Source organism: Grammomys surdaster, unplaced genomic scaffold (assembly GCF_004785775.1).
Source record: "Grammomys surdaster isolate TR1022 unplaced genomic scaffold, NIH_TR_1.0 60, whole genome shotgun sequence".
NCBI classification, from domain to species: Eukaryota; Metazoa; Chordata; class Mammalia; order Rodentia; family Muridae; genus Grammomys; species Grammomys surdaster.
Window position 1 is genome coordinate 992,376 of NW_021604562.1, and position 17,801 is coordinate 1,010,176.

Below are 17,801 nucleotides of genomic sequence, written 5' to 3' on the forward strand. Positions count from 1 at the left end.
AGGAAGGAAGGAAGGAAGGAAGGAAGGAAGGAAGGAAGGAAGGAAGGGTGGAAGGGTCTGTACCTCTGAAGGGGGGCCTAGTTGTGGTTATGCAGAATCAGTCCAAACCATGTCTGTGCTGCCTTGGTTTGGAAAGTGCCCTCAGAAGCTCAGAGCCAGAGGTGTGTGTTCACAAGCAGCCTGGCCTTTTTGCTCCCTCTTGTGGTACACAGTCTTGCAGTGCACATCTGCTTTTAGTGTGTCTACCAGGCATCATTTCACATCCCCGGAAGAGAGACTTGGGAGTGGACTTGGAAGCATCCGTGTCCTCTGACCTCCACTCACTAGCAAGGCAGTGTCCAGGGGGACAAGAGGCCACTGAAGTTGTGGCCTAGCCAAAGGGCTTTGAGAGGACCCTGGAGAGAAGAACCTTCCAGTGTGTTTCTCGCCTACCTCCCATAGGGTGTGCCTTCTGCGGTGGTGGCTTATTTGGTTTCAAGTTCCTGGGAGAGGGAGGTTATTTTGAGGGACTGGAGGAGAGTAAGTGAACATGCAAATGAGCCTTTCTCCACCTCTCACTTTCAAATCCTCAAACTTTTGAAGGGGGAGGGGGAAATTTCTGGACTGAAAAGTTCCGCAGTAGGTTTCTTAAGCCTTACCCAGAGAGCAGGACAGCCACGTCCCGACCTCTCCACTCCTTTCCTTTAGCCTTAGGCAGAACCAGATCCCTGGAGAGAGTTTTCGAAGATCTCCCAGCTAGATGGAGCTTAGATACCGAAATGCAGGCACATAGAAGAATGCTACTGGAATTGCTCCTTTCTGCCTTCGAAGCACACAGATCTGGGGGACCTTTCTTAGCTCCCAGTTCCTTAGCAGAGTGCACCTAGGGTAGGGGATCACTCACCTGAGGACCCATAAGTCTCATACCTTTGTTAGAGTTGGCTTTTTTTCCCCCTGAGGAGCACACAGTCAAACATCCTTGTTGACCGGCAGAAGCCTGGCCTGCCCAGCCCTCCCCCATTGTCTCCATAGCACTCGAACCAAGGCAGCTCAGTCTGCCTGCCCTGAAGGAGCAGGAGGAGGAACCTATGATTGAGCTTGTGGCTTTGCAAGCTGGCCAGACCAGGGTAGCCCTTTGACACACAGAGGCTCTCACGAACATGTCCCCACACTTGGCACACATGCACACACCCTGAATATGCATATATACCTGTGGTCTGTTTGCACACTCATAGCAGACAGATAGTGCACCTATGTAACTAGCACTGTAAAGAAAAATATCAGTGTAACCTCTGTGTTTGTACCTTTCTCCTCACAACGCACTCAGTGTATACTTAGCTATATACGGGAAAAAAAAAATTCACAGATGCCCGCAGACCAAGATCGTTCATTCACTTATTTGTTCCTTCTTTCTTTCTCTTTTTATGTTGTTTGGTTTTGTGTGTATGCATGAGAGGGAGTGTGTTCATGTGGGTGCACGTATGTACTGACAACGTTAGTGTACATGCCTGTATATCATGTCTATGGAGATCCAGATGTCAGCCTCTCAGGAATTATCCACCTTTGTGTTTGATTGAGAGAGGGTCTCTTGTTACCCGGAAGCTCACAGACTAGGCCAGCTAACTAGAAGATCCCACAAATCTACCTGTCATACTCCCCCAGCCCTGGGATTATAACTATGTGTCTTGATATATATATATGGTTTTTAGGCATTGAACTCAGGTACTCATGCTTTCATGGAAAGTACTTTAAAGACTGAGCTGTCGGCCAGGCGGGGGTGGCATGTGCCTTTAATCCCAGCACTTGGGAGGCAGAGGCAGGCAGATTTCTGAGTTTGAGGCTAGCCTGGTCTAGAGTGGACAGGACAGCCAGGGCTATACAGAGAAACCCTGTCTCGAAAAAAAATAGAAAAAATGATAAAATAAAATAAGATAAAATAAAATAAAAAGACTGAGCTGTCTCCTCAAACCTGGTTTTCATGCCCAAGCTAACCTCTACATCACAGTGATCTGCCCTCCCCAACCTCCTAAATACTGGGATTAGAGGCATGAACCATCACGCCTATTGCTACTCATTTTTTCTTGCATTCATTCCATAAACACAAGGCAAGGTCTTAGCAATGATCCACAGTCATCCCTACTGTCAAGGAAACTGGTGTCTTGACAGGGGAGGTCAGGAAGATGCATAGAGGTTTTCTAAGCAAATAGTACGAGCAGAACTTTTGAAAATGAAACACTGGCTTAGGAAGAGAAAGCAAGATGACAGGGACACCTTGAACAGAAGGGCCCCAGTGAATGACCTGGGGCAGGAGCAGATGCAGATGGTTCACTCTTGGGCCTAGTGGGTTTAGAAGAAAGTGATCACCTTTCACGTGATCGGTATGAGAATGTTTCCCAAGGGCAGACACTCTGGCTGGTGGGAGAGCAGGAACTGTGGAATGCTGGCCTTAGGCTAGGGGAGCCAGACGCCAATGGTCCTGCAAGGTTTTGCAGGTCACAGGGGGATAAGGTCACATGCAGGTTTGGGTGGGGCAAGCTGAAGCAATGGCGCCAGAAGAAGGCTGTCCGCCTTATCTCCTCACTCCCCAACCCCTGTAGTTCCACAAGAGATGGACCTAGCAGAGTTCTCTCTTCCATCCAAAGGGAAATTCAACTCTGATGAGTAAAGCTGAGTCTAGCAACTTCTCCAGGCTGTTAGATGGAGTAGGTGGAAAGGTGTGGGGGTGGAGACTGGGCGGGGCTAACCCTGTGGGCTAACGGAAAGGAAGTGGGAGAGGCTTGGGTGTCTCCAGTGGAGGAGAGCGGTCATCAGAGAGGTCACTTGTGGCACCCTTCTTGTACCCCTCTTTGCCTCCCATCTGGAGCTCCTCCTTTATTTCCCAGCCAGGATAAGGGTTTGCCATCTTGGCACTACATACGGAATGTCAAGGCATTTCGATGTGTGCTCTTGTGGGTAGCCTGGGTTCTCTCCTGGCTCTGGTGGGTGAATCACCCTGCTCGTAGTTCTGCACACATTAAAAACATCACATGTTCAGAAACCTGAAGGGCAAAAGACCTGGGACCTGGACAGGTGCAGAGGCTAATGGGTTCCAGGTGGAAAGAGCAGCGATTGCTGTCACAGGGAGACTGGAGAGCTGGGCTTTGGGAGTTGGCCTCAGGTGTGATCACACTAGAAGCACCCTGGGGCTCTGGTAATGGAGTAGATACTGGGGAAACAGCAGGCAGCTGCAGTGCCTTGCTAGTTTAAGACTGAGATTTCCTGGAATATGGGGGATGGAGCCAGCCATAGAAGATCAGGAAGGTTCTGCTGGCCCCTCCCCCAGCCAGGGCTCTCCTCACAAGTTCCCAGGGTGATAGCTCAGTCTTGAAACTGAAAGCAAAGCTAAGCCAAGAACACAAACCCACAGGCAGCACCCTATGGTGGGCAGTGGGGGTAGGGTTGCTAAAGAGCATGCAAAGCATATGACCCAACACCCCTCCCTGCAACCCCGAGTGAGACATTTCTTCCTCTGTAGACTGTTTCTTGAGTCAGCTGGTCCTCACTTCTAAGGTAAACTGAGCCCATGAACACCCTGTGTCCCCTCTAACCCACACGGACATCGTACAGGAGTCTTTCTCAAGCCAGGATAATTACAGAGATTTTTCCTCCTACTACCCCATGTCAGGCCTGGTGCCTTTCTACTGTCTCTCTGCTGGAACTCTATCTTGACCAGCCGATTTGGCCACTGGAGTTCAAGGAAATTGGCTTACTGTCTCCATCTCTCCATTCTCTGTAGGTTGCTCTTGTGATTGGCATAGCCCAGCATGCAGTCTTGAGCCTGGCATAGGCCACACCCACTCCAACTCTGGATAGCCTCCCCGGAGGCTCAGAGAAGGCACTAGATTGATCCTAACGTACCTGAATAACATCTGTTCAACAACAAACCACCGCAGCTCCAGGGAGCCGGGGGAGTCTCATTGTCCGCTCTGGCAGAAGCCAGTATGGCTATTGCCCTGCAGTCCAGTGATCTGGTCTTCGAATTTGCAAGCAACGGGATGGACGATATCCACCAGGTATGGGCTCTGCGAATAAAACACAGTCAGTCAATCTGGGCAGTTAGGGGGACATAGACATGAACAGCCAGCCTGTGAGTCCAGGGGGTGGGGCTTGACAGGTAACTAGTCAGCAAATACCTATCAGGCACCAGCTACTCCTAGGAGTCACTGGATGGTCACTTAGGGAGCTGGTTGGCTGTATGCCATTATAATACATGTAGCCACTAGGCTAGCCAAGCAGTTATTAAGCAAACCACCTGGGCTGTGAGTCAACTGGCAAGTGGAAGGAAACGGACAGTTGCATACAACTGAACATCATGTAGGATGTCTGCTACTTCCCTTCAGCCCCAGTGTCACAGTAAGAAAACTGCTGGGACAACTCCATAGCAAAGAGGGCACTGCCAGCCGGATTTAAGGCATGGAATTGGAGTCTTAACTATCTTCAGACTCTTGGTTCTAGACCAGTTGATGGGCTCACCCATAAATGCCTTCTCGGCCTAAGGATTCAGGACATGCCATGAATGGGGTCTTTGGGGAGGAATGGGGGATGTTGGAAACTAGGGTAGGATCAGATCATGGTGCTCTCGTCACCTTTGCTATACCCCTTGTGTTTAACTAAAGCCAGGAGGGTGCATTTTCTATGCTGGTAAGTGGTCCGCAGCTTTCCACTCTACTCCTGCACAAAAAGGAGAGAGATGAGGCAGGCAGATGTGGAAGAAGGAAAGGGAGAGTAGAAATTTAAAATGCTGGATTTTAATCTCAGTTGAGACACAATGTCACCTAGCCAAGTCTTTCCCCTAACCCATCTGTCTGCTATCTCCCAAAATTTGTCCAAGAGAAGATCCAGCTGAACATTTCCAAAACCTTCTCTGAGGAAGTCCGATGTTCTAGCTATGGGAGGGTAGAAAACCCTCTCTCTGGTCCTACCAAAGGCTGCCCTCTAGTGGGAATTGCACGCATTGCACTTTCTGGCTTGCTGGTTATTGGACAGAATAAATCAGCTTGGTTGTCTGTTCCAGGGCATATAGCCTTGTGGAAGGCATCGGATAAGAAGGGAAGAAAGGGTGGACCTTACCTAGATTCTCTGTGCTAATTTGTCATCTTTCATTTGTTCCCAGTCCTCCAGCAGTTAGTCCTATTCTTTATGTCCCCAGCATGTCTGTACCCTCAGCACACAGCTTCTCCTCTGACAGAGACACTCCAAGCCAAGGCTGCCCGCAATTTCTCTGTCTTCTCCCATTTATGTCTAACACCCCCTGTTCTTATTCCCTTTCCACTGACTTAGGAGAAAAAAGGATAGGTAACTTCTACCCTTTTGGAGTATCTGTTCTCACATACCTCCTTCAAGATATAATAATAATAATAATAATAATAATAATAATAATACATCATCATCACCTTTTCTCTTGTACCCTTTCTCCATTTTCCTCACTTTCTGCTTTCTTCTATCTTTTTCTGTCTCCCTCTTTCCCTCTATCCCCCCTCTCTCACATCTTTCACACCTCTCAGATATAACCCCTAAGATGTCCCTAGCCTTCCCTTCCTTCTGACTTCCTACTTCAGAATAACAGCTTATTGGCTTCCACCCAGAACACTCTGCACCCCATGTTTTTCCATTCTCAGCTGCCTTTCCCTCCTCATAGAAAACAATCTTTGCTGTTAAATGTCACAGATATAAAAGAACTCATAAATCATAGGTAGATGATAGATACATAGACAGATAGATACATAGATACGTAGACAGATAGATAGATACATAAATACATAGATGCATAGATGAGAAAGGAACATGTGTGTGCTCTGGTTAAATAAGAAAACTAGGGGCTTAAAAGATGGCTCAGCAGTTAAGAACACTTCTTACTCTTGTAGAGGACCCAGGTTAAGTTCCCAGCACCCACTTCTGACAGGTCACAACTGTTATAACTCCAGTTCCAAGCAACTCTCTTCTGACTTCTGTGGGTATCAGACAGACACTTACACTATGGGTACCAGACGGATACTCACATTGCACACATAGATTCATATAGGCAAAACCCTGACATTTTAAAAAGAAAAAAAAAACATTTGTTTCCCAGAAGCTCCAGATACCTAATGATAACTTATTCTATGCCAGGTCCTAATGTGAATGTGTTATGCTTACTGATCTGTTTAAACAACCTATGGGATCAATAATATGAGTGACTTGGTTTGATGAATAAGGAAACCGATCCACAGAAAGGTTTTGAAACTTTCCTAGGGTCACAGTGCTAAGAAATAGCAGATATTGGTTTAAAATCCGGGCAATCTGGCTCTAGATCAGTCAGTGCAATTCAGTCACATTTTATGGAATGCTAGAATGTTCTGTATTTGTCTAGTGCAGTGTGGTACCACTAGTCACATGCAAAGTGGGTATACATGGAGCCTTGCCATCAATCGATCCTTTCCTAGTAGTGACTCTTCTTATAGACTCAGCTCTAGCCTCAGACCATGGACTAGTCCAACAACTCAAAAATGTTTGCCCAGGTTGGGGCTATAGGTCAGTGGTGGAGTACATGCTTACCATGCGCAATGCCTTGAGTTCCATCCCTTGTACTGCACATACATAAAACATGTGGCTGAGTGCAAGTCCTGCTGAGCTAAGCCATCTCTGTTAATTAAGGTCCCACTTAAAGCATCACCTGGGGCAGGGTGGAGGGGCTGGCAAGATGGCTTAGCAATGAAAGGGGCCTGCTGCAAAGCCTAATGACCTACCTGAGTTCCATCCCCAGAAGACTGAAGAAGAAAACCAATTCTAACAAGTTGTCCTCTGACTACCACCATATACGTGCCGTGGTATGCCTCATGTCAAAAATGAATAAGATTTTTTAAAAATGTAACTTTAAAAAAGCATCCCTTAGTGAGGTTGGCCACTGCATCTGGTAGGGTGGGCTTCTGGGAAGTAGGTGAGTCCTGACCCAGATCTCTTTCTTCTCCATAGCTGGAAGACCCTTCAGTGTTCCCAGCTGTGATCGTGGAACAGGTCCCCTATCCTGAATTAGTGCATCTGTACTCAGGACTCGATCTGGATGAGGTCCACAATGGCATCATAAGGGACAGAGCCTTGTGCATGACACAGGATCAGATCTTAGAAGGCAGTATTTTGCTGACAGGTCTGTTCTTTTTCTGGTCGGGTAAGGTGTATGGTGGAGAAAAGACCTCAGCCTTTAGGGAACAGCAGCTCACTGTGGCCGCTAGTAACCCCACATAATGACCAACACTTCCCACAAAAGAGGAGGGAATCATCTTAATCCATTCATAAACTCCTCGGACAGGGTAGCACCCAGAATGGAAACAAGTTTGGGGAGGAGGGTCAGGTGGGAGGAGCTCTGATGTTCACCTAGCTGTACCATAGAGCATCTCCCCTGGGGTTGGCCCTTATCATTAACTATTCTGAAGCCTGATGAAACTCTCCTTTCTCCTCCCACTTCATGAAACCTAGAACCAGATGACAATGTGTCCACCTCAAATAACGCATCATCCACTGAAGTCCTATTCAATGTGGCAACTCCCAACGATGTCCTGGATGAGAAGCAGATCTGTAAGTTTGAACTTGAGTACCTGAATTCAAGGTGATAAACCAGTTCACGTTGCATCCATATGCTGGATTCTCAGGCACAGGTGCTCGGTCTTGGTCCTAACATCCATCAGTGGACACATGAAAAGACTCAGGCCTGGGCTGACAGGAGAGGGTCAGAAAGGCACCAAAGACCAGGAAAGTTTTACTGTTATTTCACCAATTTTTAAACAGTGACAAATTTACATACGGGTCCCCTTAGTCACCTTGAAGGATACAACTCAGCAGTAGTAAGTGGTTTCACATCCGTGATCTCTGCCATCATGACTCCCTTCCGTCTGCTAAAGCTGGATGAACAATCCATTTCCCATTCTTTTAAACCATTTTTATTAAATTTTAAACAAGATTTTGTGTGTATGGGTGTGGGTGTGCACACGCCATACCATAAATGTGGAGGAGGTCAGAGGGCAGTGTTTGGGAGCTGATTCTCTCCTCCCACAATGTGGATCCTGTGGGGCTCAAACTCGGGTCGTAAGACTTGGCAGTAGGTGCTTTACACACAGAACCATCTCACAGCCTCTGTTGCCTGTTCTTGAAGGATCAGACTCTAAGAGGGCACAGATGCCTGTTGGTCTGCTATGGCCCCAAGCTCCTTAGAAGATCCCCAAGGTAGCTCCTCTCAGCTCCTTCTCCAGACAGTCCCCCAATCAATTGCCTTTACCCAAGAGGGTACTATGGTATATTAAAGAGAAAAAAAAGTCTCCAAGGCTAAAAGAAATGGCTCCCCTTGCCTCTCACTAATATTCAACAAATATTGACCGAGTGCCAACAATGTACCACTGTTGCTGTGTGACCATGGCATATGACTTGCCATTTTTCAGTTTCCTTATCAGGAAAGCAGAGGAATTAGGATTAATGATTTCTGGAGTCCTTTTGAGTTGTCAGATGCATGAATGACTAAATCATTCAAGTCCTTTATCCGAAGGCAGCCTGGCCCTTCCCCACTCCCAGCAGTGAGTGATAAATGTAGCCATTGTGGTTAGGGCTGATCATGACTATAGCTCTGCAGATGTTTCCTCTCCTCATGGGACAAGACCCCTGAGGCAGCTTTAGAGGTATCCTGTGTATGTGGCTTTTGAGAGTGGCATTCCCACTCTCCCCAAGTGCTAACCATTTTACTCTGGAGCCACACAGCACTAGAGAGAAGGGGATGGCTATCGTTGCCCTTGGCTCTGCCTACCATGGGCCTTTCTTCTTGCAGTCAGCACACCGGAAGTGCTTTCAGACTCCAACTCTGTCCAGGCCATCAATCTGCCCAACTTACTGCTTTCTACCCCTGAACCTGACAACCCGAAGAAGACAAGTGATGCTGGTGACCAGAAGAAGCATTCTCTGGAGGAGGAAAAGGTCTCCAGAGAAGAAAGTCTTAGAAAGATTGGGAAGTCTCGGAAGAGAAGTAAGGATGAGGGAGAGTATGTGTACATCTTCGGTGTGGGGAGCCTTGGGGGACTGGGAGGCCCTAAGGACTGAGTGGCTCAAGGCTTACAGATGCATTAAGAAGCTATCTCTTTGGTCCAGCAGGGATGGACTAAAGGTCCCTCTTCTGAACGTCTTTGCTTCATTACGTGTTCTTCCCAAAGCCTGCCTTTTTCTCACACTGCTTCTATCTATCCAGGACGTTCATAAACTCCTCTAGCAATGTCAGTATCCCCAGTGGTTGGATCCTAGGGTAGGTGTTGGGACACCAGGCCTAGACTCCTGCCTAGTTCCTGGACTTTGGGGGCCTGATCTTATAAAAATGACTCATGCTGTCTGCTTATCTAGCTTCTATTGCACTTATGAAAAAGGCCATCTATGCAAGGACTTTGGACTTTCCCAAGCCCCTGTGTTATTGATTTACTTAGGGGAGGGCTGCTTGATGCTACCTCACCAGTCTGCCTCCTCATATCTCTGGACCACACTGACCTGCTTCACAGCAACACCTTTAGGTTGTCACCCATTTCAAAACTTAGGTCAGGAATTTCTGGCCTAGCTGCTCTTCTGAACTTTGGAATCTAAAGGTCTGTCATTTGCAACTCTCGCATCTCCTCATGTGGTAGCTTTGATGTGCTATAGCTACTTCTTGGCTGTTGTCGTGGGGAAGAATTGAACTCCCAGCTTTAGTGATCTGGCTTGCCTAGCTAACTTTGACCTCAGCTTTCTGCTTACCCACCTTCTCTTCACAGACCGAAAGACCAAGAACAACCGAAGTACCTCACCTGTCACTGACCCCAGCGTCCCCATACGGAAGAAATCCAAGGATGGCAAAGGTATAGCTGGCTCTCAGGTGATGTGGGCAGGATGCCTCTTAATTTCAGAAGCCTAAGCAGCCCCTCACTGCCTTTCCTTCTGCAGGCAGCACCATTTATCTGTGGGAGTTCCTCCTGGCCCTTCTGCAAGACAGAAACACCTGCCCCAAGTACATCAAGTGGACGCAGCGAGAAAAAGGCATCTTCAAGTTGGTGGACTCCAAGGCTGTGTCCAAGCTGTGGGGCAAGCAGAAAAACAAGCCTGACATGAACTATGAGACCATGGGCCGGGCCCTAAGGTAGGAGCTGCTGGGACACAGAATTTGTCCCCTGAGGGATTGCTAAGATCTTCCTGTGCCCAAGGAGGCTCCCCTACTTGAAGGAAGACTTGATCAGTCCCCTCTAGGAAGTGAATCTAACACTGCCCTTTTCTTTTGCAAGCCCTCTTTCGCATCTTTGTATTGAAGGGTAGTTTAGCTCCACAGACACCCAAAAAATTTCTACAGAGGGCTTTTGTCACATTCTAGAAGCCAGAGATAGCTTTGAGTTATCCCAGAGATGCATCTTTGGGGCACAGAATTCTTGGACCTCTACCATCCATCCCTGTACCCCTTTTTCACTCTTCACCTACTCACTGTCCTTAGCCTCAAAGCAGTATGGGAGTTGACATTGAAGACCCCTTTTCTGTACATCTGTTAGACTGTAGAAACCTTTAAAATGTCATAAATGCCCCTTTGTGTCCAAGAGTTGGCTATTCTTTCCCAGTCCCCCTCCCCTATCTCCTGGACTGTCCCTATCCAACTCACCTGAGTCCCATGTTTGCCCAAACCTTAGAGAGTAGCATGTTGGACAGTTGGAAAGACAGGACCTCCTTACTCAACTTCTGGTAAACTCACCAATCCCCTTCTTGTCCCTCTAGATATTACTATCAGAGAGGAATCCTGGCCAAAGTGGAAGGGCAGAGGCTGGTATACCAGTTCAAGGAGATGCCTAAGGACTTGGTGGTGATTGATGATGATGAGGAGAGCCCTGAAACACCAGAAGACTCTTCCCAGGCCTCTACTTCCTCTACACCCTCTACCAGTACCACCCGGAGAGCCAGCTCTAGGGCCGTAACCAGAGCCTCCCCTGAGGAAAAGGATAACCCTGCCTGGGAGAAACCAAAGGGTCAACACACTGGTCTCCAGCCATCTGCAAGCCTGGAGTTAGGATTGTCTGTGGATGAGGAGGTCCCCACTACCTCCACCATGCTTGCCACTCCACTACAGAGCCCGGCCAAGCTCACCAAAACTGTGAGGTAAGGGCATCTTAGCAATCGGAGTCTTCCTTTAGTCCCTCCTGTTGAGTGTAGGGGGTCAGTTGTCAGGTTCCTGTGAACCTCTGCTGTGTTTCCAGTCTTGTGGGATCTTCATAGAATCCCTGAGAATCAAGCAGGGCACTTGTTCAAGAAGAAAGACGGGGCTGGAGAGATGGCTCAGTGGTTAAAGAATGTGACTTACCCATGCAGAGGACCCCGGTTTGGTTCCCAGCACATAAATTGGGCAGCTCACAACCACCAGGTCCAGAGAATCTAGCACCCTCTTCTGGATACCAGCAGAAATGTCACACACACACACACACACACACACACACACACACACACACAAATAAATAAAAATAAACTTTATCAAAATAAAATCCAAAAAAATGGAATTAAAAAATAAATGTCTTCAAAAAAGAGAAATGTGACTTGCCTCAGATCACATACTAGAGTAAGCCAGCAGTTCATTTGACAGGATTGGGGGCTTCTGCTGCAAGATATGGCTGTTCGTCCCTATGACACCACAGCATGTCCTCAGGAGCCATCTGGGGCTTCTACATCTGGGCCCATGCCACTAAGTCCCTTGCACTTCACAACAGAATACTTGTGTTACAGACAACAGTGCCTTCCAGGCCTCTTGGGAAGCTCTCTGTCCTCAGATGCTAAGGGACGTGCAGTTTTCTCTGAAAAGATTGGGTTTGGGGTCATGTTGGCAAGTCCTACTACATTGGCTTGGGTCACAGGGACACTCTTCAGAGGAAGGGAAAAGTCAAAGAATGGCGAGTAATGCAAGCTCTAAGCTTCACAAGGCCTGCATGCAAAGTCCCCACTCTGATCTTTGCTAGTTCTCTGGGTCCTGGGCCGTGTGCCTCAGTTTCCTCAAACTGTACAATCCAATGATTCTTACTCAGTTCATGGGCAGTTTTGAAGCTTGAACAGTGTCAGACTTCTAGAATAATCTCTGACCTATACACATTAATACATACTAGCTAGAGCAATAAAGTCACGACAGAGCTGCAACTCCACTTCTCTTATGCTCTTTCCTGGCCAGTTAGGGTACCTCCTGCCGTAACCAGCTGTTTTCTGTCTCTTCTCAGTACTTCTTCAGCGCCCAGTAACATCCACCTAGGAGTAGCCCCTGTGGGCCCTGGCTCAACTGTCACCCTGCAGACCATCCCGCTGACTACGGTGCTGACCAATGGGCCTCCTGCCAGTACTACTGCTCCAACTCAACTCGTTCTCCAGAGTGTCCCACAGGTGTCAACGTTCAAGGACACCTTCACTTTGCAGACCTCCTTCCCCCTGAACACCAATTTGCAAGAGAACCAGGTGGCAACCCAAGGGGCCCCATTGATAATCAGTGGCCTCCCCCAACTTCTGACCGGGGCCAACCATCAGAGCAACCCAGTACCATCCCAGGTCATAAGTGCTGGATCAGCAGGGCCTAGCTCTCAGCCCCCTGGGACTGTCATTGCTGCCTTTATCAGGACTTCTAGTGGCACGTCAGTGCCCGTGGTAAAGGAGGGGCCCTTGAGGTCCTCTTCATATGTACAGGGTGTGGTTACTGGGGCACCCGTGGAGGGGCTGTTGGTTCCTGAAGAGACCCTGAGAGAGCTCCTGAGAGACCAGGCTCATCTTCAGCCACTTCAGAGTCAGGTGATCTCAAGGGGTTCCCATAACCTGAGCCTTGTGGGGAACCCGACTTCGTCTCCCCCTAGCAACCCCACTGTTGGGCTAACCCCAGTGGCTGAACTTGAGCTCTCATCAGGCTCAGGGTCCGTGTTTGTAGCTGAGCCTAGTATGACCACATCTGGGAGCCTGCTGACCAGATCCCCGACCCAGGCTCCTTTCTCCCCATTCAATCCCACTTCCCTCATTAAGATGGAGCCCCATGACATATAAACAAAGGGATAAAAAGTATGACCCACTGGGCAAAATTGTGAAGCATTTTTATGTGGACTTAAGTAGAGTGGGGTATGAGAAAATTTGATTCCAAGTTCCCCAAGCCTATTTGGCATCGTATGACCAAAGTATGCCCAGCTCAAGCATCTGTGGCATCAGACCATGGCCTTCAAGAGCACTAGGGAGTAGACCTGCTCTTGGAAGAGTAATTAGGTGACTTGGTGATGGAGAGAATGCCACAAACCAGGAAGCAGCTTGTGGCCAGAGCTGGCCAGAGGCTTCACAAGAAGAGTTAGGCCTGGTCATACTTTGTTATCTGTATTCCTTACACAGGGAACTTACCATCCAATATGTGAATATCTTCGTATGCATTTGTGTGCACTTGTGGGTCTGTATCTTCATTTCTTTGGGGAGGATGGGATGTAGACGTCAGGTCTTTTCTTTGTGTGTGTGTCTGTGTGTGTGTCCGTCCATTTCTAGGTCAGCCACAGAGATTAGGCAGTTTTAAGAGAAAGCACTCTGTAACTTTTGTTTTTGCAAGCAACAATGCCATTCTGAGACTGGAAGGTACTAGTTGAATGTCCCCTTCCCAGTCTAGAGAGATGTCGCAAAGCTGGAACAGGTCTAGGTAGGAACACTTCAATGGGTGCACATGCTGAGAGGACACTGCTAAGGGACAAGAGGCTAAAACCATAGTGGGAAGGAAAAGGAACACACTTAGCCCTGGGAGCACTTGCTTGTCATAGTCACCTTGCTGTCAGGCTAGAACCTGGAGTACTTTGCTGAAAGTTGTGGGGCAAAGCACCTAACAGAATTATACAGTCCCTAGCCAGGCCTGAGTGGATTGAACGTTTGTGGCCAGGGCTTTTGGCTGTTTGTATAAAATCAGCCCTATGCTTGACAATAATAGCCCTTTGTGACCCAGTACTCTTCCTTCCCTATCTTGGGTTCCCTCTTGATTCTGTCTGCCCTGAGAAATTCCATCTGTCATCAGTCGCTGAGGCTAGAAGGCAGCTCAGCTCCAGCCATGAAGTCTCGCTCTCTCTCCCATCCTCTCCCTCTCACAATGGCTCTGAAAGACTTCAGGAGGACCGGTGGCTTTTCATTTCCAGCCATCACACCTAACCCAATTCTTGCTTCACCAAGAAGACAGGAGTGAGCATACACAGGTTCCTATAGGTCCTGTCAGCACGTGACTCGGCTCCTCTCTTTTCTGTTTCTGGAAAGAGTTCTCCTGGTCTCTCTTAGTCTCTCAGCTGAGGGTCTCCATCTCCCTTCCTTGAATCTGTTTGCCTCTCTTCTACCAGGTTTAGGGCCAATGCGTAGAGGTGTCAGGCCCAGAAGCAAGTCTAGCCTCTGAATTTGGTTAATGTGAATCAGTGCTCCTGGACCTTTGCTATGTCCTCTGTGCCAAAGCACCCACTTGACTTAACTACCTCCCTGGCTGGTCATCGTTCTCCCGTACTGTTCTTGCTCCTTCCCTGTGGCTCTATGCAGGTGCATTTGCTACATTCCCAGCAATTGGCACTGAAATGTCTGTTCTGATAAGATTGTCTTACTATGCCAATCTCTTGATAGATGGAAGGAAGCATCTCGAGAAAAGGTCACCATTGTTGCTGTTAGTGTTGCTGTTCTTATTGTATTTGGGTTTTAGGTTTTTGGGGCTTTGAACTTGCTCTGTTGGTGAAGATGACCTTGAACTTCCTGTTCTTTTGCCTCCCCCCGCCCCACCTTGTTTTCTTGCGTGTATTACCATGTGGTTCTATGGACCAAACCCAGGACTCTGTGCAGGCTTGACAAGTCCTCTTAGCAACTGTGCTACTTCCCAGCTCAATCAGTTTTAATGAGCACAAAGAGACAGTGTGAGTCGGGGTGGCCCTGGAATCTAATATCTGCTCTAAGGAAATTCATACTCCTAAAGCTGTCAACACTTTCATAGTCAAATCATCTTCTCCATGGTTCTCGGGCCTTGTTATCCCACACTTGCTGAGGCCTTCCCCACCATTGTGCTGTCCCTGTGGGGGTTCCTCGTCATCTCTTTGTGTGTGGGTGTTTTCCAAAGGTCCTGCTATTATCATGGGTCAGTTCTTTAAGATGACTTCAATCCAGAACCTGCTTCTCTAAGTCCCTGGCTCACGGCTCTAGTGATCTGCTTCTGTTAGTGATGCCACCATTTCCCTGACCTTCTAGACTGGAAATCTCAGAGCTGTCTGGTGGGCTCTTTACTTGACCCCGCCCCTGTCCCTCATGTCCTAATGTCTGGCCTGTCTTTATCCCCAGAGCCTCCAGCCTAGCTCATGCTGTTTAACTTCCCCCTCCCCAATATATATTAGCATCCTGGCCAATGTGACTTCTTAGCACGTGTCATCTGGCAGGCTACTTACTCTGGCCTTCCTCTGCTAAAAAGCCTTCGGTGAATCCTGGCCTGCAGATAGGGCCAGTACTTAAAATGCTCATCCTCCAGGCTTTTCTAACTGGCCTAGGCCTAGCATTAACCCTTTAGCTCCTGAATCGTAACAGGGCCCCAGGAATTGGGGAGCACTTGGAGAGCTGTGGGTAGTAATTCTTGGAAGATTTGAAGTTTGATATCAGCCCCACCAGGGAAAAGAACTCCCAAGTCGGTGGCACTTCATTATTTGGTCCCCAACCCACCCCATGCCAAGGTACTCCAAAGGGATTCCAAGGTATTTGAACTTGTTCCCACCTATGCCTTTTTTTTTCTTTCCTGGGTTCTGTTTAACCAATATGCTCTATCCTCTTATTAAGAACAAAAAATTATGTTTCAAGATGGAATTCAGTGGGAAAAGCCAGTTCCTAACTTTAATTCTTAAACTTGTAACTACCACTTGATGGACAGGTGATTAGAAACAGCCTGTGACATCTCTATCAGAATCACAAACTGTTACTTAGACCTTAAGTTTAGCTCTGTACCTTTAATTTCTCTTGTGTGTTACCTCCTGAGGGGTAGGCACCACCGTGTCCCCCACAAAACTGGGCATACCATAAAGCAGACAAGCATCAGTGACTAGTTACTGATTGAGCTGATGAGAGCTGTGTACCAAACTTTGAGGCAGCTGACCTCTGTCCTCTCCTCTCCTCTCCTCTCCTCAGGCAGTTACTCCAGGTGCTTCACTGCCCAGGGCCTGCCATTCCTGGCCCAGTGCCCTCACGGTACCACCTCACCCCTTGTCTTAACATCCAAGATTTGTATCATTTTCAACATCCTCTGATCCTAAAGACAGCTTCCTGTTCAGTTTCTTCCCTACACTGAGTGTTAAACTAGCTAACCGGTTAACTAACCCTTACCAACAAGTGTTCTGGAAGAGGCAATAGGAGAACCTCAGGAGACAGATTGACTTTAGCCAGAGTCAGGTGGCAGCAATCCCCCCCTGCTTTTGTGATGGCCTAATGGAGGCAGGACTCAAGTGATGGTCCTCACCTCCCAGCAGCTGATATGTGATTCCCTCCTCCTGGCTCCCGTAGCACTTTGTATATACCTCTTATTGTAGCACATTGTATGTAGTTCTTTGATTGTGTTCATGTATGTTTCCCCTCCAATAGACTGTGGGCTCCTCAAGGGCAGGAGCTGTGTGCTAGTCAGTGATGTATCCCCAGCACCTAGCCACAGTGCCTGATACACAGTAGGTGCTCAATAAATGTTTATTGAAAGGCCGAATGCGTTCAGATTCCAATTGTGGGACCTTCTGCCCTACATGGGAGCAGGAAGATGACAAGTAGGTCATTTCATGCTCAGGAGCTAATCATGCTTTTCTTATTTTGGTGCCATTTTTGGGGGGCCGTGGTGGGGACAATCTCATGTAGCCCAGGCTGACTATGTGACCAAGCATGACCTCCCTCATTCTGAGATTACAGACATTCATTGCCACACACACCCCCAATGCCTTATTTGGTACTGAAGATGGAACCCAGGGCTTCCTGTGTGCTGGATACTCTACCAACTGAGCTACATCCCCAGCCCCTCCCACAGCGTTTTGACCCATCATAACATTTCAGGCAGCTCCGTCCATTGCCCACGTGTTTATCTACCGCTGGGTTCACCAGGAGCTTAGAGCTGCTTTCAACTATGCTGTGCTGACAGGCGACTCCCGACACAACTGCCACCACCTCCTTTCCAGTGATTGCCCAGCACTATTTCCTCATCCCTCGGTGGGACTGAGGTAGAAATGTCACCCCTCACTCCACCCCTCGGGCTGGAACAGACAAGTTTTTCTGATGGTCACAAGCTCGCTGACTATACTCAGAAAAGCAGTTACCCAGGGCTTTGGAGGCTCTGGACCCAGGGTGAGCAAGCTCTTTGGGTTCCCAGTTGCCGCAGCCTCCAAGCGCGTCTGCCCCGTGCGTCGGGTATGGAAGCCAATATCCAGAAGGTGGCGCTGTGGAGCCGGCGATGGTGAGCCAGCCAGGCGGAGCCCGGGAAGGAGGGGCGGCCAGGGCGTGGCTCGCCGCTCCCAGAAAAGCAGACTAAGCGGGCGTCTTCCTGTCCCTTGGAAGTGTTCCCTGATTCCCAACTTCTGGGCAGCTTTGGTTCCCGCCGACAACCTCCCTGGCTCTGAAGCTTCGAACTTTCTCCTCGGCCCCCTTCCCTCTCCAAGAGGGTGTTCAGCAGTCCGCAGAATGTCGCCTTCTCATTGGCCAACCGCTCCCTGGCTCCGCCCCCTGTCTCTAGTACACGCAGGTGAGCTAGAAGCGACCGACCGGGCTCTCCTGCTGGCTGTGGACTCCCTAAAGCCACAAAAGCAGCTCCA

At 48.6% G+C, this 17,801-nt stretch overlaps 1 protein-coding gene across 2 annotated transcripts in view; it reads left to right on the forward strand.

Moving 5' to 3' along the window:
- Positions 1-16,708, forward strand: part of Elf4 (E74 like ETS transcription factor 4) — a 42,661-nt gene extending 25,953 nt beyond the window's left edge. For both annotated transcript variants that reach the window (XM_028766509.1, XM_028766579.1), the window contains exons 2-9: positions 3,755-4,031; positions 6,970-7,141; positions 7,471-7,569; positions 8,807-9,001; positions 9,771-9,854; positions 9,940-10,132; positions 10,753-11,130; positions 12,231-16,708. In XM_028766509.1, coding sequence (XP_028622342.1) covers positions 3,960-4,031; positions 6,970-7,141; positions 7,471-7,569; positions 8,807-9,001; positions 9,771-9,854; positions 9,940-10,132; positions 10,753-11,130; positions 12,231-13,035 — 1,998 coding nt within the window. In that variant the 5' untranslated portion in view covers positions 3,755-3,959 and the 3' untranslated portion in view covers positions 13,036-16,708. The remainder of the gene's footprint in view (positions 1-3,754; positions 4,032-6,969; positions 7,142-7,470; positions 7,570-8,806; positions 9,002-9,770; positions 9,855-9,939; positions 10,133-10,752; positions 11,131-12,230) is intronic.
- The last annotated feature ends 1,093 nt before the right edge of the window (positions 16,709-17,801 follow it).